The following is a 26,593-nucleotide window of genomic DNA, read 5'->3' as shown; positions in this document are numbered from 1 at the left end:
GTGAAATGTGTGGAAATACAAAGTGCTCTGTGAATAGTTAGTCATAAGAGCCACTGGGCCAGGAAGTCCACAGGGTGCTGGAGTGCATTTGTGTGTGAGACAAAGAGCTGATTACATGTAAGTCCCAGACTCAGCCCCCGGCTGCCTGGAGCCTCTGCATCTTCCAGGCAGCGGCTGTTCTGTGCAGGGCCCTCTTGGAGAGTGGATATTGTGTGATGTTCTTGCCACGCTCCATTTTAGCTTCATCGTCTTGATGAGAAGTGGGGCCCTCAGAAAAGTGACTTTCCGAAGGTTGTGAGCCGGTGAGGACGTGGCTGAGATTCAAAGTCGAGCTCTCATCGTGTGTTCCTTCCCAGTGCCTGGCACTTAGCTGAGACGAGGGTGGGGATTTCACACACAGTGCCTTTTCTGCCAAGGAGCAGAGGGTACCTCAGTTTCCACACTGGAGTTTGAGGTGTTTTAGAAATGAGGCCATGACCGAGGATGTGAGCGGTTCCTGATGTACACATGTGAACACATAATTCTTCAGGGAAAGCATCCTTTTCTATAAACCCGATGATAATCTGAATGAGATAAAGCCCATCACCGGGGGCTCCACCAACTTCTAGGCTGTACTTCAGTCTTTAATGTGTATGGGAATCACCTGGGCACCTGGTGACAAAGTGGATTTGAACTCTAGATAGACCAGAATCTGGATCTCAAACAGTCTCTCAGATGACACCAGTACCTCTACCACAGAGGGGTAGCATGGCTCCGGCGGTCCCATCACCAGGCTTCCGAGAGGTGACATCAGACAAGTTATGTTCTGGGATAAGGCTTTATAGAGGTGAAGGAACTAACCTGTTTCTTTGTCTTCTGTGTCTTCAACCTTCCCCCCTCTTTCCTTTCCTCTTCCGCCTGCTCCCTCCCCCAGCTGTTCAGCATGAGGAGCTGGAGTGACATGCGGCAGGAGGTGATGTTTCTGACCAACGTGAACAGCTCCAGCTCCTCCACCCAGATCTACCAGGCCGTGTCCCGCATCATCTGCGGCCATCCCGAGGGCGGGGGCCTGAAGATCAAGTCCCTGAACTGGTACGAGGACAACAACTACAAGGCCCTCTTCGGAGGCAACGGCACGGAGGACGACGCTGGCACCGTCTATGACAACTCGACATGTGAGTGTCTACGCAGCCAGGCCCTGGCACCACCTCCGTCCCAGACTCAGCCCTGTGGGCCCCCTCTCTCCTGCTCACCCTCGTCCTACATAGCAGCAGTGGGTACTTGTCTGCATGTCTATTTGCCATCCAGACACACCTCCTAGAAGAGGGAATCTTCTCCTAATCAGCGAACTATCCCCACTTGTGTGAAAGGGGACTTGGCGCGTCCCAGGCATACAGTGTTTTTATCAAGTGAATGAATGATTGAACGTCACTCTCTCCAGTTTTCTGGGGTATGTCTGAAGGTGGTTCCCAGAGTGCTCAAGGTTCTTCTCATTCTCCCCATCTCCCTTCCCTTTCCCCCCTGCTCTCCTTCAGATATGCTTTATAATAAAAACTTAACAATAACAACAATAATGAAAGATAGCATTTAGGGAACATTTCCTATGTCCTTTGCATTTTTTTTTTTTTAAAGTTAACTCATTTAACCCTTATGGTAACCCTGCAAGGAAGGTTTTTTTTTTTTTTTTTTCTTTTTTGACTATGCGGGACCACAGCTTGTGGGATCTTAGTTCCCTAACCAGGGATGGAACCTTGACCTCTGTCAGGGAATTCCTTGCAAGGAAGGTTTTGTAGCCCCACATTTTGTAGGCTTGGAGAGGTTCAGTGACTTGGTCAAAGTCACACTGTTGTTAATTCACAAGAACCCAGATGAAACCTGGTCTGCCTGGCTCTATGCTTTTTGTCCATAAACACATGACCTCCAGAATACCTGTTCATGGTGGCGTATGTGCCATCAGACTCAGGCATTTGATCTGCTGTTTGTTTTCGGTTCTTAGCTACAAGGTGTCATTAGAGAACCTTGTTACACCCTATCTGCTCCCCACGCTTGGGCAGTTTTGTGGTGATGTGTGTCCTGTGCCTGTGGCAGCGAGGAGCCGGTGTTACAGCTGTAGACAATGGCATTGTTTTCCTTGAAAACATGATGCAAGTGAGCCTTTCTCCATTTCTAACCACAGGTGTGTCTTTCAGACACTGAGTGAGGTGGATTTTAGTGCATTACTGTAACATAAGAACCTTTTATTCTTCTCTGGAGTGAAGCACTCCAGCCGTGGCAGGTTGCTTTGTGAGCCTGAAGGGAAGGGCGTTCTGAAATGCCATCCCCTCTGCTCCCTCTTTTTGTAAGTCAACCTGAGGGAACCTTCATTTTCACAACAGCTACAACTGTGAGCAAGTCCTCTTTTTTGTTTTTGTTTTTAAATATTGTCTTTGCAGCATGTAGAGGATACTTGGAATCTAAAAGAACCCACAGTGAAATTTTTTAAAAATTTGGGAATCTTTCTGGATAATCAAACCTTATTATCTATTATGACTATGTATTTTTCACTTTGGGATATTCATTACATTTATTACAGGTACTTGTTATGAGACTTAGTAATTGAAGGGAGATTTTTTATTTCTGCTTGAAAACTAAAGTCTGAAATTCAACCCTCTGTTTCCAGTGGAAACAAAGTGTTGCAGGCTGGCGTTAAGTCATCTAGAGTTACAACTCTAGGCTTGTGCATAGTAAAAAGTATTTTTCTATATTGTCTCAGTTGTGACATCATCAGTGTTATAATAAACTTTGATTATTTATCCAGCATTGTACTAGGTATTATCTCAGTTAATCCTCTCCACGTCTCTCCTAAGTAGATGTCATTAACTTTAATTTTACAGAGGAGTCAACTGAGGCACAAATCTGAAGTTGTTACATAACCATTAAGTGGCAGAGCTGAGATTTAAACCTATGACTGACCAGCTGGTTCTAAAGCTTTTGTTAGTTTCTACAAATATATGACCATGTATACAAATATTTGCCTTTCATCCTTTTCACAGCTCCTTATTGCAATGATTTGATGAAGAATCTGGAGTCCAGTCCTCTTTCTCGCATCATATGGAAAGCTCTCAAGCCCCTGCTTGTTGGAAAGATCCTGTATACACCTGACACTCCAGTCACAAGGCGGCTTATGACTGAGGTAAGCCACCTGGGCCCAAGAAGCCCTCAACAAACGCTTCGTAGAATTAAGAACAAAAATATAAAGGTGGCTTCAGATGGAGTGTATTGAGTATACTTTTCTGGGATTTCCAAGAATGAGGACCTCCAGTCTGACCTAGGCCCCAGCTGACTGTTGAGGACCAGCTCTCTAGTCTTGGGTGTTTGAATCCCTGCTGCAGGCAGGCACTTCTTGGGGATGGGAAGGGCAGGAAAAGGGCTTCTATGATGGAGTGTCTTTTCGGGGAGTAGCTGAGTTTCTCATGTCTCTGCCCCTCTTTTATTTTTTGCTGCTCCTGGCTTCCTGGTTGACTCCAGGTGAATAAGACCTTCCAGGAACTGGCTGTGTTTCATGATCTAGAAGGCATGTGGCAAGAGCTCAGCCCCAAGATCTGGACCTTTATGGAGAGCAGCTCAGAAATGGACCTTGTCCGGGTGAGTGTCCCTCTGATTATTGTGTGCCTGCTTGATGCTCTTTACTTCCCAAGAAGTGACTGAGAGGAGAGTTATTTACATTGAACTCAGTACAGAGGGACTGAGCACAGCTCAAGCCCCAGGGCTGTCACTTGGCAGAGGTACAGGTGATGGTGCACAGATTACACCATCTCATGCACATTAGCATCAAGGCATCTGATAGTCAAAATCAGAGTTCCAAGAAACTTAGGACTGATATTTGGAGGAAGAGTTTGGTGATTACAAGACCTTAATTATTTTCTGGCTGTAGAGCCACAGCACCTTACTCAGCCCTACTGTGTCCTGGTAGATCTTGGACAGAGGTGTGCGAGGAAAAGCCTGTTCTGCAGACTCATCACAGATACTTGCTCCCCAAGGCGCTGTGTGAGTGAGGAACCGCTGTTACTACGTGGGGGAGAATTTCACTTAGTGCTTCAGAACTACTTGAAAAGGGATAAGTGCTCTGAAGACAATTGGATTCAGAAGCAGAGGAGTCTGAGCAAGAAAGAAATGTCTCCTTTGCTTGAGCCTGAGTGCCATTTAATCACATCATCCTGCCTTGGGCTGAGTCAGAAAATCATTAGACTATTTCCTGTCTCCATGGTGAGAGAGGCCTCTTCCTTTTGTTCCTGCTGCTATTAAGCATGAATGGATTTTGCCAGGTTTCTTGTCGTGACACGTCATTGATCAGAAGGGCAGCTGGGTGTTACAGGTGGTATATCTACCCAGAGAGGTACTCTCACAGGCTGAGGACCCTCCCTAGATGCCCTAGGAGGGACCATACCCTGGGGGGCCTTCCAGTGATGGGAAAGTTGAGTCATCTTTGTTGCACTGGTCCTGCAATTTAATTCTTAAATTGGGAGCCTTTAAAAACCAAGGGACTTTAGTCAGGGAAGCATGAACAATAATTTGTATGGATCGAGTGAATAATTCCTGTCTAATAATAACAGCAACAACTTATACCCATCAAGGATGGTCTCTGTTGAGCTCCAGTCTCTCCTCCAAAAGGGATTCATGTGGTTCAGCCACAAACAGTGTTATAGATCTTGGTGTGGTCTCAGGCGTCTTGGTCATCTCCTTGGGATCTACATTCCTACTTGTTGGACTTCTCTCCTTCTGAGTCTCAGAGGGTGATGAGGGGCCATGTTGAAGGAACTCCATGAATTTTAGTTTGTAGGCAGATAGATGCTTCCCCTGCTTTTAAATAGGGAGTTTGACTTGGATGCTCCAGCAGGTCACAGGCTGTCAGTTCTTGTGGGATGAGGCCCTTGTCAACATGGCCATGGCATTCATTGGGGATCCTGCTGGAGAACCCAGGATGTGCAATAGGAAATGGAGCTGTGGCTGGGGAGAAAGGCGTGGTGTGTGGTTGAGAGGGCCTTGGGTGTCAAGCCAAGGACTTGACTTTAAGCTCTGACACACCATTACCAAACCCATGGAAAGGTTTTTGGCAATGTATACATTACTCTGGTTTGACAGGTGGGTTGAAGAGAGGAAAGATGGAAGGCAGAGACCAGGGCAGAGGCTACCCTGGTGGGGTAAAGCCTGGTGACTGGTTGTGGAGGGGTGAAAGAGAGGGAAGTTTTGGGATGATTCTTAATTTCTAGCTGATGGATGGTAGGGATGTCCAACAAGTCAGTGGATACTAGGGCTTGGAGTGTAACTGGTTGGTTAGGCTGGAGACACCAGTTAGGGACTCATCAGCCTGTGGGTGGAAGTCGAAGGAGCTTCCTCCACCTGCTTTCTTTTCTCTACTAAGGAGTGTTTATTTCACTGCACAAGCTTGGGCATCGCAGTCCTGTGCACCCCCTGCAGCTTCACATCTGGTACATGAGGCAGTGCCTGAGACTTCTGGTTCTGTTGGGGTAGCTCTTTCTTTTTTTCAACTTTATTGAGGTACAATTGACAAATTAAAAGTGTATGTATTTAACATATACAACTTGGTGTTTTGATGTATGTTTGCACTGTGCAATGATCACAGCATTGGAGCTAAGTAACACGTCCCTTCCTTCACCTAGTTACCTCTTAACAAGTGTCAAGTATACAGGATGGTATCACAAACTGTGGTCACCATGCTATACGTTAGATCCTCGGATCTAATAATGGGAACGTCATGCCCTTTGACCCCCATGTTTCCCCAGCCCCCCCGGCAACCACCCCTCCACTCTGTGATAGCTCGTATCTTCTTCTGTGTCTGGCTCTGTCTGCACCTGTTCTGTCCAGAGGCACCCACAGATCTGGAGGCACTTCTTTGTTGGGTCACGGAACCCATTGATACTCAGTTGTTCTTTCTGAGCTGCTATTTGTTTCCTTCACCTTCAGCCTCTGCTTTCTCCATGGACACTGCTCCTGAGGGTGATCTTCATACCCTAGAATCATGTAGTCAGTGATCCCACTGGGCACATCTCTCAGGCCTTGCTGCTCTCCTTGGCTGTGTTGCTCAGAAGCCGCACCGGGCAGGGCAGACCTCGCCTCAAATACCGCATGTCTTCACTCAGGTTTTATTTGTTCAGTTCAAGTCTCAAATAAAATCATTTTGGAATCGCTAACCCATCCCCCTGTGCACCTTTGTGAGATACAATTTTGTATCTATTATGTTAATAAAAATATATATCCTAACTGATGACAATCTAATTTGTTATTCCCTATAGGAAAGCAATTTGGAATGAAAATTGTAAGAACCATAAAAATTGTGTTATCCCATGTACTTCCATTCCACACACCCTCAGGGATGTATCCCATACAGAAATAATTTTAAAGAAAGAAGTCACCCTATGAAACAGAATGTTATTGCTATAATAATTGTTTTTTGTGAAAAATTAGAAATAGACTAAATGTTTTGCAGTATGGGAATAGTTAATGAAATTATAGTTTATATACCCTATAAAAACTATTATGCTCCCATTAAGATAATAAATATGAAGCCACATGGGGAAAAGCTTATAATGTTAGTAGAAATGAGACTGATTTTAAGAATAGCAGAGTTTGGCCTTTAGAGATTCCATTTCAGTAGAGTCAAAGTTTCATCTGCCTTCTTGAAGGTATGACAGGAGTTGTGGTTGATTCTCTTTTCCATGAGCTGAGGTTGAAACAGACCCATTTTTTTTTTTTTTTTTTAAAGGTGAGTTAAAATTATTTTATTTATTTATTTTTTTTTATTCTTCCAATTTTATTTTATTTTTAAACTTTACATAATTGTATTAGTTTTGCCAAATATCAAAATGAATCCGCCACAGGTATACATGTGTTCCCCATCCCGAACCCTCCTCCCTCCTCCCTCCCCATACCATCCCTCTGGGCCGTCCCAGTGCACCAGCCCCAAGCATCCAGCATCATGCATCGAACCTGGACTGGCAACTCGTTTCCTACATGATATTTTACATGTTTCATTGCCATTCTCCCACATCTTCCCACCCTCTCCCTCTCCCACAGAGTCCATAAGACTGTTCTATACATCAGTGTCTCTTTTGCTGTCTCGTACACCGGGTTATTGTTACCATCTTTCTAAATTCCATATATATGCGTTAGTATACTGTATTTATGTTTTTCCTTCTGGCTTACTTCACTCTGTATAATAGGCTCCAGTTTCATCCACCTCATTAGAACTGATTCAAATGTATTCTTTTTAATGGCTGAGTAATACTCCATTGTGTATATGTACCATAGCTTTCTTATCCATTCATCTGCTGATGGACATCTAGGTTGCTTCCACGTCTTGGCTATTATAAACAGTGCTGCGATGAACATTGGAGTACATGTGTCTCTTTCCCTTCTGGTTTCCTCAGTGTGTATGCCCAGCAGTGGGATTGCTGGGTCATAAGGCAGTTCTATTTCCAGTTTTTTAAGGAATCTCCACACTGTTCTCCATAGTGGCTGTACTAGTTTGCATTCCCACCAACAGTGTAAGAGGGTTCCCTTTTCTCCACACCCTCTCCAGCATTTATTATTTGTAGACTTTTGGATCGCAGCCATTCTGACTGGTGTGAAATGGTACCTCATAGTGGTTTTGATTTGCATTTCTCTGATAATGAGTGATGTTGAGCATCTTTTCATGTGTTTGTTAGCCATCTGTATGTCTTTTTTGGAGAAATGTCTATTTAGTTCTTTGGCCCATTTTTTGATTGGGTCGTTTATTTTTCTGGAGTTGAGCTGTAGGAGTTGCTTGTATATTTTTGAGATTAGTTGTTTGTCGGTTGCTTCATTTGCTATTATTTTCTCCCATTCTGAAGGCTGTCTTTTCACCTTGCTAATAGTTTCCTTTGATGTGCAGAAGCTTTTAAGGTTAATTAGGTCCCATTTGTTTATTTTTGCTTTTATTTCCAATATTCTGGGAGGTGGGTCATAGAGGATCCTGCTGTGATGTATGTCGGAGAGTGTTTTGCCTATGTTCTCCTCTAGGAGGTTTATAGTTTCTGGTCTTACGTTTAGATCTTTAATCCATTTTGAGTTTATTTTTGTGTATGGTGTTAGAAAGTGGTCCAGTTTCATTCTTTTACAAGTGGTTGACCAGATTTCCCAGCACCACTTGTTAAAGAGATTGTCTTTAATCCATTGTATATTCTTGCCTCCTTTGTCGAAGATAAGGTGTCCATATGTGCGTGGATTTATCTCTGGGCTTTCTATTTTATTCCATTGATCAATATTTCTGTCTTTGTGCCAGTACCATACTGTCTTGATAACTGTGGCTTTGTAGTAGAGCCTGAAGTCAGGTAAGTTGATTCCTCCAGTTCCATTCTTCTTTCTCAAGATCGCTTTGGCTATTCGAGGTTTTTTTGTATTTCCATACAAATTGTGAAATTATTTGTTCTAGCTCTGTGAAGAATACTGTTGGTAGCTTGATAGGGATTGCGTTGAATCTATAAATTGCTTTGGGTAGTATACTCATTTTCACTATATTGATTCTTCCAATCCATGAACATGGTATATTTCTCCATCTATTAGTGTCCTCTTTGATTTCTTTCACCAGTGTTTTATAGTTTTCTATATATAGGTCTTTAGTTTCTTTAGGTAGATATATTCCTAAGTATTTTATTCTTTCCGTTGCAATGGTGAATGGAATTGTTTCCTTAATTTCTCTTTCTGTTTTCTCATTATTAGTGTATAGGAATGCAAGGGATTTCTGTGTGTTGATTTTATATCCTGCAACTTTACTGTAGTCATTGATTATTTCTAGTAATTTTCTGGTGGACTCTTTAGGGTTTTCTATGTAGAGGATCATGTCATCTGCAAATAGTGAGAGTTTTACTTCTTCTTTTCCAATTTGGATTCCTTTTATTTCTTTTTCTGCTCTGATTGCTGTGGCCAAAACTTCCAAAACTATGTTGAATAGTAATGGTGAAAGTGGGCACCCTTGTCTTGTTCCTGACTTTAGAGGAAATGCTTTCAATTTTTCACCATTGAGGATAATGTTTGCAGTGGGTTTGTCATATATAGCTTTTATTATGTTGAGGTATGTTCCTTCTATTCCTGCTTTCTGGAGAGTTTTTATCATAAATGGATGTTGAATTTTGTCAAAGGCTTTCTCTGCATCTATTGAGATAATCATATGGTTTTTATTTTTCAATTTGTTAATGTGGTGTATTACATTGATTGATTTGCGGATATTGAAGAATCCTTGCATCCCTGGGATAAAGCCCACTTGATCATGGTGTATGATCTTTTTAATGTGTTGTTGGATTCTGATTGCTAGAATTTTGTTAAGGATTTTTGCATCTATGTTCATCAGTGATATTGGCCTGTAGTTTTCTTTTTTTGTGGGATCTTTGTCAGGTTTTGGTATTAGGGTGATGGTGGCCTCATAGAATGAGTTTGGAAGTTTACCTTCCTCTGCAATTTTCTGGAAGAGTTTGAGCAGGATAGGTGTTAGCTCTTCTCTAAATTTTTGGTAGAATTCAGCTGTGAAGCCGTCTGGACCGGGGCTTTTGTTTGCTGGAAGATTTTTGATTACAGTTTCAATTTCCATGCTTGTGATGGGTCTGTTAAGATTTTCTATTTCTTCCTGGTCCAGTTTTGGAAAGTTGTACTTTTCTAAGAATTTGTCCATTTCTTCCACGTTGTCCATTTTATTGGCATATAATTGTTGATAGTAGTCTCTTATGATCCTTTGTATTTCTGTGTTGTCTGTTGTGATCTCTCCATTTTCGTTTCTAATTTTGTTGATTTGATTTTTCTCCCTTTGTTTCTTGATGAGTCTGGCTAATGGTTTGTCAATTTTATTTATCCTTTCAAAGAACCAGCTTTTGGTTTTGTTGATTTTTGCTATGGTCTCTTTTGTTTCTTTTGCATTTATTTCTGCTCTAATTTTTAAGATTTCTTTCCTTCTACTAACCCTGGGGTTCTTCATTTCTTCCTTTTCTAGTTGCTTTAGGTGTAGAGTTAGGTTATTTATTTGACTTTTTTCTTGTTTCTTGAGGTATGCCTGTATTGCTATGAACTTTCCCCTTAGGACTGCTTTTACCGTGTCCCACAGGTTTTGGGTTGTTGTGTTTTCATTTTCATTCGTTTCTATGCAAATTTTGATTTCTTTTTTGATTTCTTCTGTGATTTGTTGGTTATTCAGCAGCGTGTTGTTCAGCCTCCATATGTTGGAATTTTTAATAGTTTTTCTCCTGTAATTGAGATCTAATCTTACTGCATTGTGGTCAGAAAAAATGCTTGGAATGATTTCTATTTTTTTGAATTTACCAAGGCTAGCTTTATGGCCCAGGATGTGATCTATCCTGGAGAAGGTTCCATGTGCGCTTGAGAAAAAGGTGAAATTCATTGTTTTGGGATGAAATGACCTATAGATATCAATTAGGTCTAACTGGTCTATTGTATCGTTTAAAGTTTGTGTTTCCTTGTTAATTTTCTGTTTAGTTGATCTATCCATAGGTGTAAGTGGGGTATTAAAGTCTCCCACTATTATTGTGTTATTGTTAATTTCTCCTTTCATACTTGTTAGCATTTGTCTTACGTACTGTGGTGCTCCCATGTTGGGTGCATATATGTTTATAATTGTTATATCTTCTTCTTGGATTGATCCTTTGATCATTATGTAGTGACCTTCTTTGTCTCTTTTCACCGCCTTTGTTTTAAAGTCTATTTTATCTGATATGAGTATTGCTACTCCTGCTTTCTTTTGGTCCCTATTTGCATGGAAAATCTTTTTCCAGCCCTTCACTTTCAGTCTGTATGTGTCCCCTGTTTTGAGGTGGGTCTCTTGTAGACAACATATGTAGGGGTCTTGTTTTTGTATCCATTCAGCCAGTCTTTGTCTTTTGGTTGGGGCATTCAACCCATTTACATTTAAGGTAATTACTGATAAGTATGTTCCCGTTGCCATTTACTTTATTGTTTTGGGTTCGAGTTTATACACCGTTTTTGTGTTTCCTGTCTAGAGAATATCCTTTAGTATTTGTTGGAGAGCTGGTTTGGTGGTGCAGAATTCTCTCAGCTTTTGCTTGTCTGAAAAGCTTTTGATTTCTCCTTCATACTTGAATGAGATCCTTGCTGGGTACAATAATCTGGGCTGTAGGTTATTTTCTTTCATCATTTTAAGTATGTCTTGCCATTCCCTCCTGGCTTGAAGAGTTTCTATTGAAAGATCAGCTGTTATCCTTATGGGAATTCCCTTGTGTGTTATTTGTTGTTTTTCCCTTGCTGCTTTTAATATTTGCTCTTTGTGTTTGATCTTTGTTAATTTGATTAATATGTGTCTTGGGGTGTTTCTCCTTGGGTTTATCCTGTTTGGTACTCTCTGGGTTTCTTGGACTTGGGTGATTATTTCCTTCCCCATTTTAGGGAAGTTTTCCACTATTATCTCCTCAAGTATTTTCTCATGGTCTTTCTTTTTGTCTTCTTCTTCTGGAACCCCTATGATTCGAATGTTGTAGCGTTTAATATTGTCCTGGAGGTCTCTGAGATTGTCCTCATTTCTTTTAATTCGTTTTTCTTTTATCCTCTCTGATTCATTTATTTCTACCATTCTATCTTCTAATTCACTAATCCTGTCTTCTGCCTCTGTTATTCTACTATTTGTTGCCTCCAGAGTGTTTTTAATTTCACTTATTGCATTATTCATTATATATTGACTCTTTTTTATTTCTTCTAGGTCCTTGTTAAACCTTTCTTGCATCTTCTCAATCCTTGTCTCCAGGCTATTTATCTGTGATTCCATTTTAGTTTCAAGATTTTGGATCAATTTCACTATCATTATTCGGAATTCTTTATCAGGTAGATTCCCTATCTCTTCCTCTTTTGTTTGGTTTGGTGGGCATTTATCCTGTTCCTTTATCTGCTGAGTATTCCTCTGTCTCTTCATCTTGTTTAAATTGCTGAGTTTGGGGTGTCCTTTCTGTATTCTGGCAGTTTGTGGAGTTCTCTTTATTATGGCGTTTCCTCACTGTGTGTGGGTTTGTACAGGTGGCTTGTCAAGGTTTCCTGGTTAGGGAAGCTTGTGTCGGTGTTCTGGTGGGTGGAGCTGTATTTCTTCTCTCTGGAGTGCAATGAAATGTCCAGTAATGAGTTATGAGATGTCTATAGTTTTGGGGTGACTTTGGGCAGCCTGTATCTTGAAGCTCAGGACTGTGTTCCTTTGTTGCTGGAGAATTTGCTTGGTATGTCTTGCCCTGGAACTTATTGGCCCTTGTGTGGTGCTTGGTTTCAGTGTCGGTATGGAGGCATTTGATGAGCTCCTGTGAATGAATGTTCCTTGGAGTCAGGAGTTCCCTGGAGTCAGGGTTTGGACTTAAGTCTCCTGCTTCCGATTATCGGTCTTATTTTTACAGTAGTTTCAAAACTTCTCCTTCTATACAGCACCATTGATAAAACATCTACATTAAAGATGATAAGTTTCTCTACAGTGAGGGTCACTCAGAGAGGTTCACAGGGTTACATGGAGAAGAGAAGAGGGAGGAGGGAGTTAGAGGTGACCCAAATGAGATGAGGTGAATCAATAGTGGAGAGAGTGGGCTAGCCAGTAGTCACTTCCTTATGTGCACTCCACAACTGGACCACTCAGAGATGTTCACGGGGTTATACAGAGAAGAGAAGAAGGAGGAAGGTAACAAAGGTGGCCAGAAGGATAAAAGGGGGGAATGAAAAGGAGGGAGACAGATCCAGCCAGTAATCAGTTCCCTAAGTGTTCTCCACCGTCTGGAACACTCAGAAATTCACAGAGTTGGGTAGAGTAGAGAGAGGTTAGGGAGGAGACACAGGCAACCTGGTGGAGAAAAAGGAGGGTCCAAAGGGAGAGAGAGCAGTCAAGCCAGTAATCTCACTCCCTAGTGAAAAACGGGTCCTGAAGATTGGGTCCTTAAAGGTACAAAATTGGTAACAAATACATAAAAGCAAAAATTAAAAATCTAGAGTAGAGTTTGGAATTTCAAAAATACGATGTTAAAGAAAAGAAGAAGGAAAAGAAAGAGAGAAAGAACGAACAAACAAAAACAAACAAGGTCGCAAAAATTATAAAGAAAGTACAGGTACAAAATTGATAACTAATACCAGAGAGCGAAAATTAAAAATCTAGAGTATAGTTTGGAATTTCAAAAATACGATGTTAAAGAAAAGAAGAAGGAAAAGAAAGAGAGAAAAAATGAACAAACAAAAACAAACAAGGTCGTGAAAATTATAAAGAAAGTACAGGTACAAAATTGATAACTAATACCAGAAAGCAAAAATTAAAAATCTAGAGTAGAGTTTGGAATTTCAAAAATACAATGTTAAAAAAAAAAAAAAAAAAAAAAGAAGAAGAAAAATAAAGAGAGAAAACAAACAAACAAATACGAACAATGTCAGAAAAATTATAAAGAAAATACAGGTACAAAATTGATATCAAATACCAAAAAGCATAAATTGAAAATCTAGAGTAAAGTTTGGAATTTCAGATATACAATGTTATATAAAAGAAGAAGAGAAAGAAACAGAGAAGAAGAAGAAAAAAAAAATCACAGAAATTATATAAAAAAAACTATAGGTACAAAATTGATAACATATACCAAAAAGCGAAAATTAAAAATCTAGAGTAGAGTTTGGAATTTCAAAAATACAATGTTAAAGAAAAGAAGAAAAAAACAAAAACCAACAACAAAAAAAAACAAGGTCAAAAAATTATAAAATATATATATATGAAGTTTGCTGAAGAAGAAAAAAATAGGGTCTTTTTTTTTTTTTTTTGCAAAGTAATAGGTTATAAAAGTGAAAATTAAAGGAACAATAGAGGACTTAAAATTTTTTTTTTCTCTTAAAAAAAAAAAAAAAGAAAGAATGATCGTAAAAATAATAAAAATATATCTAGGACTTTTTTGTTTCTTTTTTTGTGGGTGTTGTGGGTTCAGTTCATTTTTGGCTAGTTCCTTGGTCAGATTTATATTTCTCAAGATCTATAGGCCCCTTCCTATGTAGTCCGTAGTAACCACAGGGTTTTGATCTATTGCCTGTAGCTTCCAAGGCGTTTCCCTCTGTTATATCTTCTTCTGTTTGCTAGTCTCTTCAGTATCTGGTTTCCGCCCTGACTCAAAGGGCACGGTGGAGGACACTTTTTTTTTTTTTTTTTTTAGGCTTACTTGTTCAGTCGCGCTGTGGGGAGGGAGGGAGGGAGGGTGCAAACAAATAACACTGGCGTGGGCTCGCAGTGCCTCAGCCACCCTGGGTCTGCCCCCGCTCACGGCGCGTGTAGCCTCCCTGTCCACACTGCTCGGACTCTAGGTTGTTCCACCGGGAACAATCCGAGGCTGGCCCTGGGCTGCATGCACCTCCCAGGTCCAAGCCGCTCAGGTTCAGGCACTCGGGTAGTCCTCAGAGGCGCAGACTCAGTTGGGCCTGCGTTTTGTACTCTTCCCAGGTCCGAGCGCCAATTTGCTCTTCCCAGGCGAGCGCCAATGCTGCGACTTATCGCCTCCCTGCCACTCGGTTATCTGGATGTAAAACCGGCGCACCTTCTCAGGCAGATGTTGACCGTCCAGACCCCCAAGAAGTTTTAGTTAGCAAAGAAGCCTGCTTACAATTTTATAGATAATGTCTCTCTGGGGCTGCGATTGCCCCCTTCCGGCTCTGGCTGCCTGTCACCGGAGGGGGAAGATCTGCAGCCGGCTATCTCTGTTCAGTCCTTTGTTCCGTGCGCGGGCCTGGCGGTCTTAGGTTAGGGCTGGCTTTTCGCGTGGTAGGTATCCCACAGTCTGGTTTGCTAGCCCAAATTATTTCGCTCAGATAGCGCTCAGGGTATTCAGGCCAGATTCTTACTCTCAGCGATGCAGCCCACGCCGCGCCTCCCTGCCCAGCCCCGGTTTGCTAATGGTGGATGCAGGCGTCTGCGCTGCTTCTCTGCTGGGGGAGTTACCGTAGGGCTCGCAATCTGCGAGTTTTAAATTGTTTATTTATTTTTTTCTCCCTGTTATGTTGCCCTCTGTGCTTCCAAAGCTCGGCACAGATTCGGCAGTGAGAAGGTTTCCTGATGTTTGGAAACTTCTCTCTTTTTAAGATTCCCTTCCCGGGACGGAACTCCGTCCCTCCCTCTTTTGTCTCTTTTTTTTGTTTTTAATATTTTTTCCTACCTCCTTTCGAAGAGTTGGGTTGCTTTTCTGGGTGCCTGATGTCCTCTGCCGGCATTCAGAAGTTGTTTTGTGGAATTTACTCGACGTTTAAATGCTCTTTTGATGAATTTGTGGGGGAGAAAGTGTTCTCCCCGTCCTACTCCTCCGCCATCTTGGCTCCTCCCCCCTCTGAAACAGACCCATTTTTCTGGCAGCATATCTTTGCAGGCCTCTGCCCCGGTCCTCTGCACCTGCTGGTTGAGTGCCTGATTGATTTTCCTGCTCTTCCATGTTGACCCATGGGGAGAGCCAGCCAGCTAAGGAAAAAGAAATGGAAGATAGGCCTCCTTTTCATCATGACCCATGCATCCTGTAATTGGGAAAGATCAGGTTTCACTTGGTTTAACAGCAGCATTCTTTCCCTAAGCTAAATAGGTTTGTCTTAATTCAGTCTAGAAATTAAGGTCTTTATGAGGAGTTATCAGCCTGGGTCTCAAAAGAAGAAGATGATATAATGCAGGGGGAAGGTGCAATAGAATCTGAGAGCCCATGTCTCATATCCTGACTTTGTTATTTATTAACTGTGTGACCTTATGGTTAGGGACTTAACTTCTATGAACCTGTTTTCTCATCTGTGAAATGGAAACTATTAGACATACCTTCCTTATAATGTTGTATGAGGTGAAGTGTTTAACCCAACAGTAATTGTATAGAGTATAAGTATGATTATTGTTGTTATTGTAGTTAATAGCGTTTACTGTTAAGCTATACTGGAAACTAGATTCAGACTGGACTGATATTGACTGGTCAACTCCATGCCTATTAGTGTATGATTCATCCTTGGTAAAAAGTTATTTTTTTCAGCCTCAGTGGTCTCACCTATAAAATGGAAACACTGTTACCTACCTCACAGTTTTTATAAAGATATAAAAATGACAATGTATGTGAAAGGGTTTTGTAAATCATATAGTGCTCATCAAGACTTAGTTATACTTTGTCATTGGAATGGCAGACACTGTTGGACAGCAGAGGCAATGATGACTTTTGGGAACAGCGACTGGAAGGCTCAGACTGGACGGCCAAAGATATCGTGGCATTTCTGGCCAAGCACCCAGAGGACGTGCAGTCCACCAACGGCTCTGTGTACACCTGGAGAGAAGCCTTCAATGAGACCAACCAGGCAATCCAGACCATCTCTCGTTTCATGGAGGTGAGGAACTATTCCATGGACCATTTAGAAAAGGCTTTGGCTTCTTTCTCTGAGATGATGCAACATGATTCAGACTGGAGTAAAGTTTAGAAATTTTGTGTAGTCTTATTTACAGTAACATCCCTCCAACCTAATACATGTTGTGTATGAAAAGACACTTAAAAATACAGGTGGTGTATGAAAAAGTACTCAAAAAATTGTTAGTTGAATGAATGAGACAGACACAGACCTAACTTCTAACTTTATTCTGTCTGACTCAAGAATATCTCTATCCATTGTCTTCTAGTTTTTCCTATGTTTTGATATCCAACTACCTAATGGCAACAAAGCATTCCCTTAAAAAAGCATTACTTATGAAACTTACATAAAATCTAATAGGACTGATTACATTTAAAAAATTTGAGTCCTAAAAATGATGTGACTTAGTAGAGACAAATGAAAGTTCTTTTGGTCTGTTTGATTAGTTGTTATGACTCAAAATTATGAAGAAAGCAGAAGAAAATGAGGCCTGATCATTGTTTAAGTCCCTTTCCCTCCACAAAAATCAGTATGAGTAACTTATCTCTAAAATACATTCAACATTTCTCTTAAATTGCTAAGGGGAAAACCCAAATAATCCATTTTCAATTGAATATTGGAGAATGATGTGAGAGGATGAGGATTAAAAAAGACATGCAGTTAGCACTTCTCTTTTAGCGTAGACGCTGCCGTGGCCACGGCTTGTTTTCCTGGCCGTCAGCATTCTCATGATGGCTGTTCTTCCTTCAGTGTGTCAACCTGAACAAGCTAGAACCAGTAGCGACAGAGGTTCTGCTCATCAACAAGTCCATGGAGCTCTTGGATGAGCGCAAATTCTGGGCTGGGGTAGTGTTCACTGGAATTGCTCCCGGCAGCGTCGAGTTACCGCATCATGTCAAGTACAAGATCCGGATGGACATTGACAATGTGGAGAGGACGAATAAGATCAAGGACGGGTAAGTGGAATCGCATTGTACCAGCCAGTCTTAGAGAAGTCAAGAGCAGCTAATGTGATTGGAGATACTTTAATAATTTTGTAAAAATTTCAAACAAAGATAAATCGGTGGCATGATTTTTGTGTAACTGGCACATTTGTGGTAGAGACAGCTGTTTCAAAGGTCATAAAATATCCTTGTCTTTTCGTTTTGCATTTCCATTCAAGGGAATTAGTCCTAAAGAATTAAATCAACTGGAACAAAGAAAGAAGGAAAAAGACATTAGGTTCCCTGTGCTAATGCTATCCATTTCTATAAAAGGGGGCAAATAACCAAGATAAAAAATGATAAAGTGAATTTTGACACATCCACTTGTAGTAATGTTAGGAAGCAATGGAGGAGGGAAAAAAACCAAACCAACAAGTGGTTTGCTCATTCTGATTATATCTATTTAAAAACGTGTACACATCACTGAGGGCTCCCCAGGTGGCGCTAGTGGTAAATAACCCACCTGCCAGTACAGGAGACGTAAGAGACACAGGTTCAATCCCTGGGTTGGGAAGATCCCCTAGAGGAGGGCATGGCAACCCACTCCAGTATTCTTGCCTAGAGAATCCCATGGACAGAGGAGCTACAGTCCATAGCATCCCTAAGAGTCGGACAAGACTGAAGCAATTTAGTGTGCACGCACACGTCACTGAGACCACAAAGTACGATGCAGAAATAAAAACAGTGGCTCTGAAGGCTTGTGGGTGATTGAAATTTTTGTTGTGTGGTTCTAAGGAATGTTCAATCATCTGTGGCTTGATTTAAGGTACTGGGACCCTGGTCCTCGGGCTGACCCCTTTGAAGATATGCGGTATGTCTGGGGAGGCTTCGCTTACTTACAGGATGTGGTGGAGCAGGCAATCATCAGGGTGCTGACGGGCACAGAGAAGAAAACTGGCGTGTACATGCAGCAGATGCCTTACCCCTGTTATGTTGATGACATGTGAGTTACCAGTAAGCTGCCACCTTTACTTAACTGGTTAGCACTGTCCCCAGGTGGGGTGTGTACACACACACACACACATGCCAAGAGAGGAAACAGAATGCTTTGGTTAAATTTATTTTATATGTGTGTTGATACTGGTCAAAAAATTGATGAAAACAAGACTATGGCTACTGCAAAGCAGCTGTTTTTGAAGTTGTGTGGAGATTTCAGGAAATAAGATGCTAGATGTAGGTAGTTGACAGTTTGAGGCACAGGCACACATGAACACACACCAGTAATCCTCACTCCTTTCTGGTCTACGGTTACTAGAACTTTTATTTTTCATATCCTATCCTTTTGGTCAAAATTGGCCCAATCTCCAAGTTTAAAATGTGTCAGGACGAGCACATGCCAAATATATTCACACATCCACACGTCCCCCAAATACAGAGGCATGGTGTTACGGACCTTGAAGAGCTAACTTCACATCAGTTTTTCTTCTTCTCTCAGAAGGTGGTAAGCCACATTTTCAAACAATGCAAATAAAACTGAACAAGTCCATTTTATCTTAGACTTTTTAGATAACCTTTGAGTGCTTAGTCACTGTGCTGCCAAGTGGGGTCTGTGGCTCTATGGCTCATGATTTCTTGTGAGAGAGCAAGAATGGGGCAGAGGTGTAGTTATTGCAGGCATCTGAAGTATGTCATGTCTCTTCCAAATTCTGGAAGCTCTTTCATTCTCTGTTGTGTGAGGGTGAGAGTGAGTGTGTGTGTGTGTGTGTGTGTGTATAGAGATCAGAGTGCAGAAGTAGCAGGGTTACTCTCCTTGTATCTCTCCCAGCTTCTTATTGAACCACACTTTTACTTGCAGGGTTCATTCTAGCTGTTCAATTCACCTGGATTTATCTTGTTTTTCACCTTCAGAAAGACTAGCCAGTATTTTCCAATGACACCCCTAAGCAAAGCTTTCCTCTAGAAAGGACATATTAAGATGGGGACACGCCTGTTGTCACATACCCTGTAAGTGCATAAGTGGTAAAGCTGAGACTTGAACCTTGAGTTTTAGAGTCTAGATTCTGTATCCCTTTGACTTCGCTGCATTTCATTTTCTAGTTTGGAATCTGAAATCTGAAATGTTACTGACAGGAGCTGCATAAAGTGTGTTTCTGCACCATCTGTCGTAACAGTTGTGCAAGGCAAGCTGATAGTGAGAAGACCTTGAAGATGTTGAACTTTCATGAGACAATGAGTTGGGTTTTTGGTTTTGTTGGCTTTGTTTTAGTACTTTAAAACCACATTTAGTTTAATGACCTCTGATAGTTATCTAGCTACTAAAGCAAGCCCTCAAAGAACTTTGGCATCACTTTGTTAATAGTTTGTAATCACTGCATTGCCCCGCTCACGAAGCATTCTTGTCAGGGTGCACAGGTCTGCCCATCTCGGGCTTGGTCCTGGTGATTCCTCTTGCATGCCAGCCCAGAGTTGTTGGCCCAGGGGCCTGGCTCACTCTTGCCTTTAATCCTCCCCTACCCTTCCAGCTTCCTGCGGGTCATGAGCCGGTCCATGCCTCTCTTCATGACGCTGGCCTGGATCTACTCAGTGGCTGTGATCATCAAGGGCATTGTGTACGAGAAGGAGGCGCGGCTGAAAGAGACCATGCGCATCATGGGCCTGGACAACGGTATCCTCTGGTTCAGCTGGTTCATCAGCAGCCTCATCCCTCTGCTTGTGAGCGCCGGCCTACTGGTGGTCATCCTGAAAGTAAGACTGCTTCACTGGCTCCTCCCTGTGCCCCCCGGGCTACCAGATCAGAAGAAAAGCACAGATTGTTTGGGAGGGATAGGATCAGAGGTGCAGTTCCTGCAATTCCTTCATTTTATAATTGGGAAAAGTGATGAAACTTGGAGAGACCCTGAGAAGGGCAGCAACTTGCCCAGTGTCAACCCAGTTGGTTAGTACAGCTAGGCTGGACTGAACCTAGGAGCCTCATGTCCTAGGTGAGCGTGTGCTTAACTACACCATGCTGTCTGCTTGGCAATGGCTTGTGACAGTATCTGAGAGTTATTCATTTTCCTAGGTGTATGTATTGGTTGATGATTCTGCCAGAATTCTAAAAACCATAATCAGAAGGATAGATACTGTTTACGTTTAGATTTTCTGGAAGCAGAGGCTGAGATAAGAGTTTGGTGTATGTTTATTTCTTAGGGATCTATATCTATACAAGGAACGGAGAGGATGCAGGATTGAGCACAGACAGGAGTTGAACTGTGGTGCATGGCTAAGCCCCTGGGCACTCTGGCCATGGAGTTGAAATGTCCAGCCCTTTAGGTTACCCCAAGGCCTCCCTCTCTGACAATCCATTGTCCCAGGCCCCTCAATTAGTAACTGGAAAGATGTGCCCCAGGGCTGGGCAGCTTTCTGCAGCTGGGACAAACCCAGAGCAGTTGCTGCCTGAGGCTGTCCACTGACAGCCAGTCAGCAAGCCTTTCCATGAAGGGGACTCTGTACAGTGCGGTTCTGTGTCCACCCCTTACTTTAATAGACTTACGTGCCAATTTTTTTCTCAAATGTTTCGTTAAAGAATACATCTTTTAAAAATAAATGTTTTTAAAAGCAGAGGGGTACCAAGGAAAAGGAACTAACAATTGAAAACTAGCTACTAATCATTACAAGTGAGCACTTACTGATTGCCAAACACTATTTAAAACACATGCGTATGCTTAGAAGGCATGGCACCCCACTCCAGTACTCTTGCCTGGAAAATCCCATGGACGGAGGAGCCTGGTGGGCTGCATGCAGTCCATGGGGTTGCTAAGAATTGGGCACAACTGAGTGATTTCATTTTCACTTTTCACTTTCATGCATTGGAGAAGGAAATGGCAACCCACTCCAGTGTTCTTGCCTGGAGAATCCCAGGGACAGGGGAGCCTAGTGCGCTGCTGTCTATGGGGTCGCACAGAGTTGGACATGACTGAAGCGACTTAGCAGCAGCAGCAGCAGCAGCATGCTGTCTTATGACGTCCTCACTAAGGAACCCATTTAGCATACAAGGAAATGAGGCCAAGGAAGGTTAAGGACTTCATTGAGGTCACCTGGCAGTATGGCAGAGCTGTTCTTGCTGAAATCAAGCCCCCCTCATGCTTTGATATCTGACTGCCAGGCCTGACCTCTGTGGCCAGGATGGGGGTCTTGTGGCTGGTGGGTGTGAGCTGCTCTTCCAATTGTGTGCTGGTAGGTCCTTGTGATGGAGAAGGCAATGGCACCCCACTCCAGTACTCTTGCCTGGAAAATCCCATGGATGGAGGAGCCTGGTGGACTGCAGTCCATGGGGTTGCTAAGAGTCATACAGGACTGAGCGACTTCACTTTCACTTTTCACTTTCATGCATTGGAGAAGGAAATGGCAACCCACTCCAGTGTTCCTGCCTGGAGAATCCCAGGGATGGCGGAGCCTGGTGGGCTGCCATCTATAGGGTCACACAGAGTCGGACACGACTGAAGTGACTTAGCAGCAGCAGCAGCAGGTCCTTGTGAAACAGAACCAACTACTTGGGAGAAACTTGACAGGTCCACAGAGTTTGGATGGTTATGTGGCTCCAGAATCCATGGCACATTCTTACAGGGGATGTTAAGATGGCCTGGCCATTTTTCTTGGCTTTCAGAGAGAGAGGTCATGTAGGATGCTATCTCTTGCAATTCTTTCTTGGTGCTCATAGTCCTTATAAAAGGTGATATTATTTCTTGGAGAAACAATGAACAGAATTGTCTATTGAGGTGAACCTTGGTGAATATCAAGCCTGGACTTTGTTCTGTTTCTGACTCTACTGTTCGTTTGCTGTGTGGTCTTGGGCTGGTCATTTCCCTTCTGTAGACTTCATTTCACTCACCAGAAAAATGAACAGTGCTGTTTCTCTATATTGTCTTTTAAGATGACTTTAATAAGCCCTGGCTGCTTCCCACGGATCATTGCTTATTGAGAGTCTTACTTGGTCTCTTTCTTCCCAGTTAGGAAACCTGCTTCCCTACAGTGACCCCAGCGTGGTGTTTGTCTTTCTGTCTGTGTTCGCCACGGTGACCATCCTGCAGTGCTTCCTGATCAGCACGCTCTTCTCCAGAGCCAACCTGGCGGCCGCCTGTGGGGGCATCATTTACTTCATGCTATACCTGCCCTACGTCCTGTGCGTGGCGTGGCAAGACTACGTGGGCTTTACCCTCAAGATCTTCGTGGTGAGTCCCTCTGGCTCTTCGGCAGTACCTGCAGTCGCAGCCACCCCTGGTATTTCACCTCTGCTTTGTAGTTCAAGCTGAGAACAGAAGATAAGAGATTCTCTTTCCACGGGGACTTAAACCTCAATTCTAGATTGTATGCTCCTTGAAGGCAGGGACTGTGTCTTACTCAGTAGTTTATCTTTAGTCCTCTGAGTGAACAGTGGTTGAATTGAATCGAATGATAATTTTGAGGGAGCCAGACTGCACCATGGGCCAGCTGGGGGTAAATGGCCCTGGGGAATGACTTTAGAGCATTCCCTTTTATCTGCCTTTTATCTCCCAGCTCTGTTGGCCATGTTAAGCTCACCACAAAGTCACAGTCAGAGATAGAACTGAAAGTTCTTGAGGTCAGAGCTGGCTCGTTCTGGACCTTTATCTTCCTTGTGTCCAATATGGAGTTTAACTTGAGTAACATTTTCTAAACTTCAAGACTGAGGAACAGGTGCCCCATCTCCCCACAAATCCCTGGCTTTACTCCCTTCCCTTGTACAGAGGAGGAGAGGCCTTTGAAAGTATGCAAGTCCCAGTAAGAGTGAGTTGTTTTCTGAGTTTTCTATAAGATGCTCCAAGGCATCCATTAGGCATCAGCAGCCCCAGACAGGTTCCTATGACACTGAGCCCTTTACTGACCGAGCCGGGAGCTTGAGAGGACCCTGACAAATGCCTGTGTGTGTGTGTGTGTGTGTGTGTGTGTGTGTATGTGCGTGTATAAGGTACAGTTGCTGAGCCCTTGAGGCATCTTTAGAAGCATAAAATTCTAAAAGTTTTATATGCCATCATATATGCATTTCTGAAATGTGTGTGCATAATGAGTGCTTATAAATAGAATCACTTTATATGCTGTCAAGGAGCCCACTCCCCTGAAGGGACTCTGTAGATGAATATTTCCATATCTTGTAATTGATCCATTTTGCAAATTCACATTTCTCCAGGTGGCATTTACATTAGCAGTGATAGGAAAATGAGAGACAAGGAGATGGATGAATGAATTTTGCCTCTTTTGTACAGAGCCTGATGTCTCCTGTGGCTTTTGGGTTCGGCTGTGAGTACTTCGCCCTTTTCGAGGAGCAGGGCATTGGGGTACAGTGGGACAACCTCTTTGAGAGCCCCACAGAGGAAGATGGCTTCAACCTCACCACCTCCGTCTCCATGATGCTGTTTGACACCTTTCTCTATGGGGTGATGACGTGGTACATCGAGGCTGTGTTTCCAGGTACACTGGACTTCCACACTGCTTTTGTCTTCATCCAGGAAAAAGAAATTTCTAACCGTGTCATTTTCCTCACTTTGTGCTGGAATTTCTGCAGGGCCCGGGTCTCCTTGGAAAGTGGTTAGGGCTTTAGACCTATGGCAAACAAATTATCTCTAAGAAGAAGCTACTGATGCTAAAAGTACAGCTTTTACTACTGACCTAACTCTTATTTCTTGAGCACTGTGTGCCAGGCACCTGCACAGTGTCTTATAAATGATGCTTTGGTTCAATTTAATACTCATAAGACTGCTGGGAGGGAGTTGCTGTTCTACCCAGTTTTTGCAAATGAGAGAAGTATGATGCAAAGAAGTTAAATAACTTACCTGTGGCCACATAACTGGTAAGAGTAGGTGCTGGGAGGTGAACCCAAGTGAGTTACACTGAGTCAGCTTGCCCAGCAGAGTCCTCTCAAGCTGAACCAGGTCTCGAATTCTGTTTCCCCTGAGTTACCACCAGCAGAGGTTCTGTTTCCTGAGTACAGCTTGTGAATAACAAGATACATATTGGTGCTAAGCCCTTGCCTGTGTTTTAATCAAAAGTCATAAAAGTTCATTTTTATACTTCCATAATAAGTCTTCTTGACTGAGACCTCCCTTGGATATATTTTCATAGAAGATCAAATTCTGAGAGAGCGAGGTTTAACCCTTTCTGGTTCACTTTCTGATTTTTCTCCAAAGGAGTGGCCATGGAATATTGATTACCCATCCCTACTTGGACTACTTGAATGTCCCACACTGAATGTGCAATTTTGTATTGTACAGATCCGGATTCAGATTCTGAGTCCTTCACTTCACTGGCTGAGTGATCTTGAGTGGGCCACTAATCCCTCAGTCTCCTCATCTCTAAAGTGGGAATGATAACCTGCCTCATGGGGTTGCTGGAAAGATTCAGAGAAGTGCAGGGTGTTTGTCATACATAGTAGAGCTCAGCAAATGTTAGCCCCTCCTCCCCCACCTCCATTCCATTCTGTCCTGTCTCCCAACAGCTGTGTCAAGGGGAGACATCACGGAAGCTGTGTCTGGGATACCTGGCTGGGATACCTGGGGGTTGCTGGGGCATTACATAATTTGGCTCACATCTGTGCTTGGATTTTAGGCCAGTATGGAATCCCCAGGCCCTGGTATTTCCCTTGCACTAAGTCCTACTGGTTTGGCGAGGAAAGTGATGAGAAGAGCCACCCTGGTTCCAGCCACAAGGGAGCATCAGAAAGTGAGTTTTACTGACCTGCGTCCCCCTGACTGCTGTGCTGCTTCCCCTCCTGGCCCTCCTTGAGGGGGCAAGGAGTGGCTTCCTCCTTGAAGAGTCTAAAACCACCTTGGGGGCAGAGACATCACATGAGGTGCCCCTTTCCAAATTCTTGACTGCGTTTTTGTCCAGTGCTGTTGACTTCTGGGGGAGTTGCTCTCTGAGTTCCTAAGGGACATTTCCTTTGCTTTCTTGGCTTCATTAAAAAAAAAAAAAGTGACTTTTGATCTCTCCCTTCACCTCCACCTGTCCCTCACACACATATACACGTACTTTGTGCCCAGTATGGCTTCCTAAATCATTCAGAAGTCCCTCTTCTGCTGAATTCTTCTGTGCCCTGCCCCCACTCGCCAGTGGTGACGTGTGACGTCCTTGGTATGGCTTATGAGATCCCTTACCACCTGCCCCTGCCTGCTGATCCAGCTGCTCCTCCTGCCATCCCTCCTCTTCTTCCCCAGCCTCTCTGCACCTTTCTTACTGTATTCCGATCACCAACACTAGTGCCCAGTTAGGCCCTAATTAAAGATTTGTTGCCTGCTTGCCTGAGAAACAGAAATAGCCATGGAGAACGGACAGTTGTAAAATTACAAGACCCTACATCTTGACCTCCCACTTGTTAGTGTCTTCGGTGGGCTCATTTGTGTCCTGTCTTCTCGCAGTCTGCATGGAGGAGGAACCCACCCATCTGAAACTGGGTGTGTCCATTCAGAACCTGATGAAGGTTTACCGGGATGGCATGAAGGTGGCTGTGGATGGCCTGGCCTTGAATTTCTACGAGGGGCAGATCACCTCCTTCCTGGGCCACAATGGAGCTGGCAAGACCACCACCATGTAAGAAGAGGGTGTGGCTGTCTGAGAATCAGCCGCAGGAAGGGTCTTTCCTATAGTCAGAAACTCATACCTAAGGACTGCTGCTGCTACTGCTGCTAAGTCACTTCAGTCATGTCCGACTCTGTGCGACCCCATAGACGGCAGCCCACCAGGCTTCCCTGTCCCTGGGATTCTCCAGGCAGGAACACTGGAGTGGGTTGCCATTTCCTTCTCCAATGCATGAAAGTGAAAAGTGAAAGTGAAGTCGCTCAGTCATGTCCGACTCTTAGCGACCCCATGGACTGCAGCCCACCAGGCTCCTCTGTCCATGGGATTTTCCAGGCAAGAGTACTGGAGTGGGGTGCCATTGCCTTCTCCATGCCTAAAGACATTGTGTTGCTTACCCAGGCAAGGGCAGAGTGCATAAGGAGTTGATGAGTATAAAAATATCACCTAATCACGAGAATGTTTTCCAAATGCTGGATTTTCCTATCTTCGGGTTAAAATAGGCTGGGGACCTTTTGATGACCTTTCCCATTTGGTTCTCAAAATTCTGCAGTGTTTTAGAACCTGATGTTGTGACAGATCTGAGAAAGGGTTTCTTTGGGACTGGTTTGGTCAGGATTAGGAGGCAAGAATGTGAAAAGGAAGATAGGCTGTGTTGGAGAGACGAGGCAATTTCTGGAAACTCTGTCTCTAAGCAGATGTGAGGAACAGCTGGGCAGCTGGCTGTAAGACTGCCTTCTCTG

The 26,593-nt window shown here is 43.2% G+C and overlaps 1 protein-coding gene across 6 annotated transcripts in view; it reads left to right on the top strand.

The window, feature by feature from the left end:
* The window catches only part of ABCA1 (ATP binding cassette subfamily A member 1), a 146,169-nt gene that overhangs the window by 79,274 nt on the left and 40,302 nt on the right, over positions 1 to 26,593 (top strand). For 5 of the 6 annotated variants that reach the window (XM_061426389.1, XM_061426387.1, XM_061426391.1 and 2 more), the window contains 11 exons: positions 914 to 1,154; positions 3,012 to 3,151; positions 3,487 to 3,603; positions 16,147 to 16,344; positions 17,113 to 17,318; positions 18,112 to 18,288; positions 19,808 to 20,030; positions 22,274 to 22,495; positions 23,546 to 23,750; positions 24,885 to 24,998; positions 25,694 to 25,865. In XM_061426389.1, the coding sequence (XP_061282373.1) occupies positions 914 to 1,154; positions 3,012 to 3,151; positions 3,487 to 3,603; positions 16,147 to 16,344; positions 17,113 to 17,318; positions 18,112 to 18,288; positions 19,808 to 20,030; positions 22,274 to 22,495; positions 23,546 to 23,750; positions 24,885 to 24,998; positions 25,694 to 25,865 (2,015 nt within the window). Of the gene's footprint in view, positions 1 to 913; positions 1,155 to 1,176; positions 1,430 to 3,011; positions 3,152 to 3,486; positions 3,604 to 16,146; positions 16,345 to 17,112; positions 17,319 to 18,111; positions 18,289 to 19,807; positions 20,031 to 22,273; positions 22,496 to 23,545; positions 23,751 to 24,884; positions 24,999 to 25,693; positions 25,866 to 26,593 lie in introns of those variants that run through there. The other variant, XM_061426392.1, reaches the window with a different exon arrangement.

This window comes from Bos javanicus, chromosome 8, assembly GCF_032452875.1.
Source record: "Bos javanicus breed banteng chromosome 8, ARS-OSU_banteng_1.0, whole genome shotgun sequence".
Taxonomy (NCBI): Eukaryota; Metazoa; Chordata; class Mammalia; order Artiodactyla; family Bovidae; genus Bos; species Bos javanicus.
This window is presented reverse-complemented; position numbering and strand designations above follow the sequence as displayed.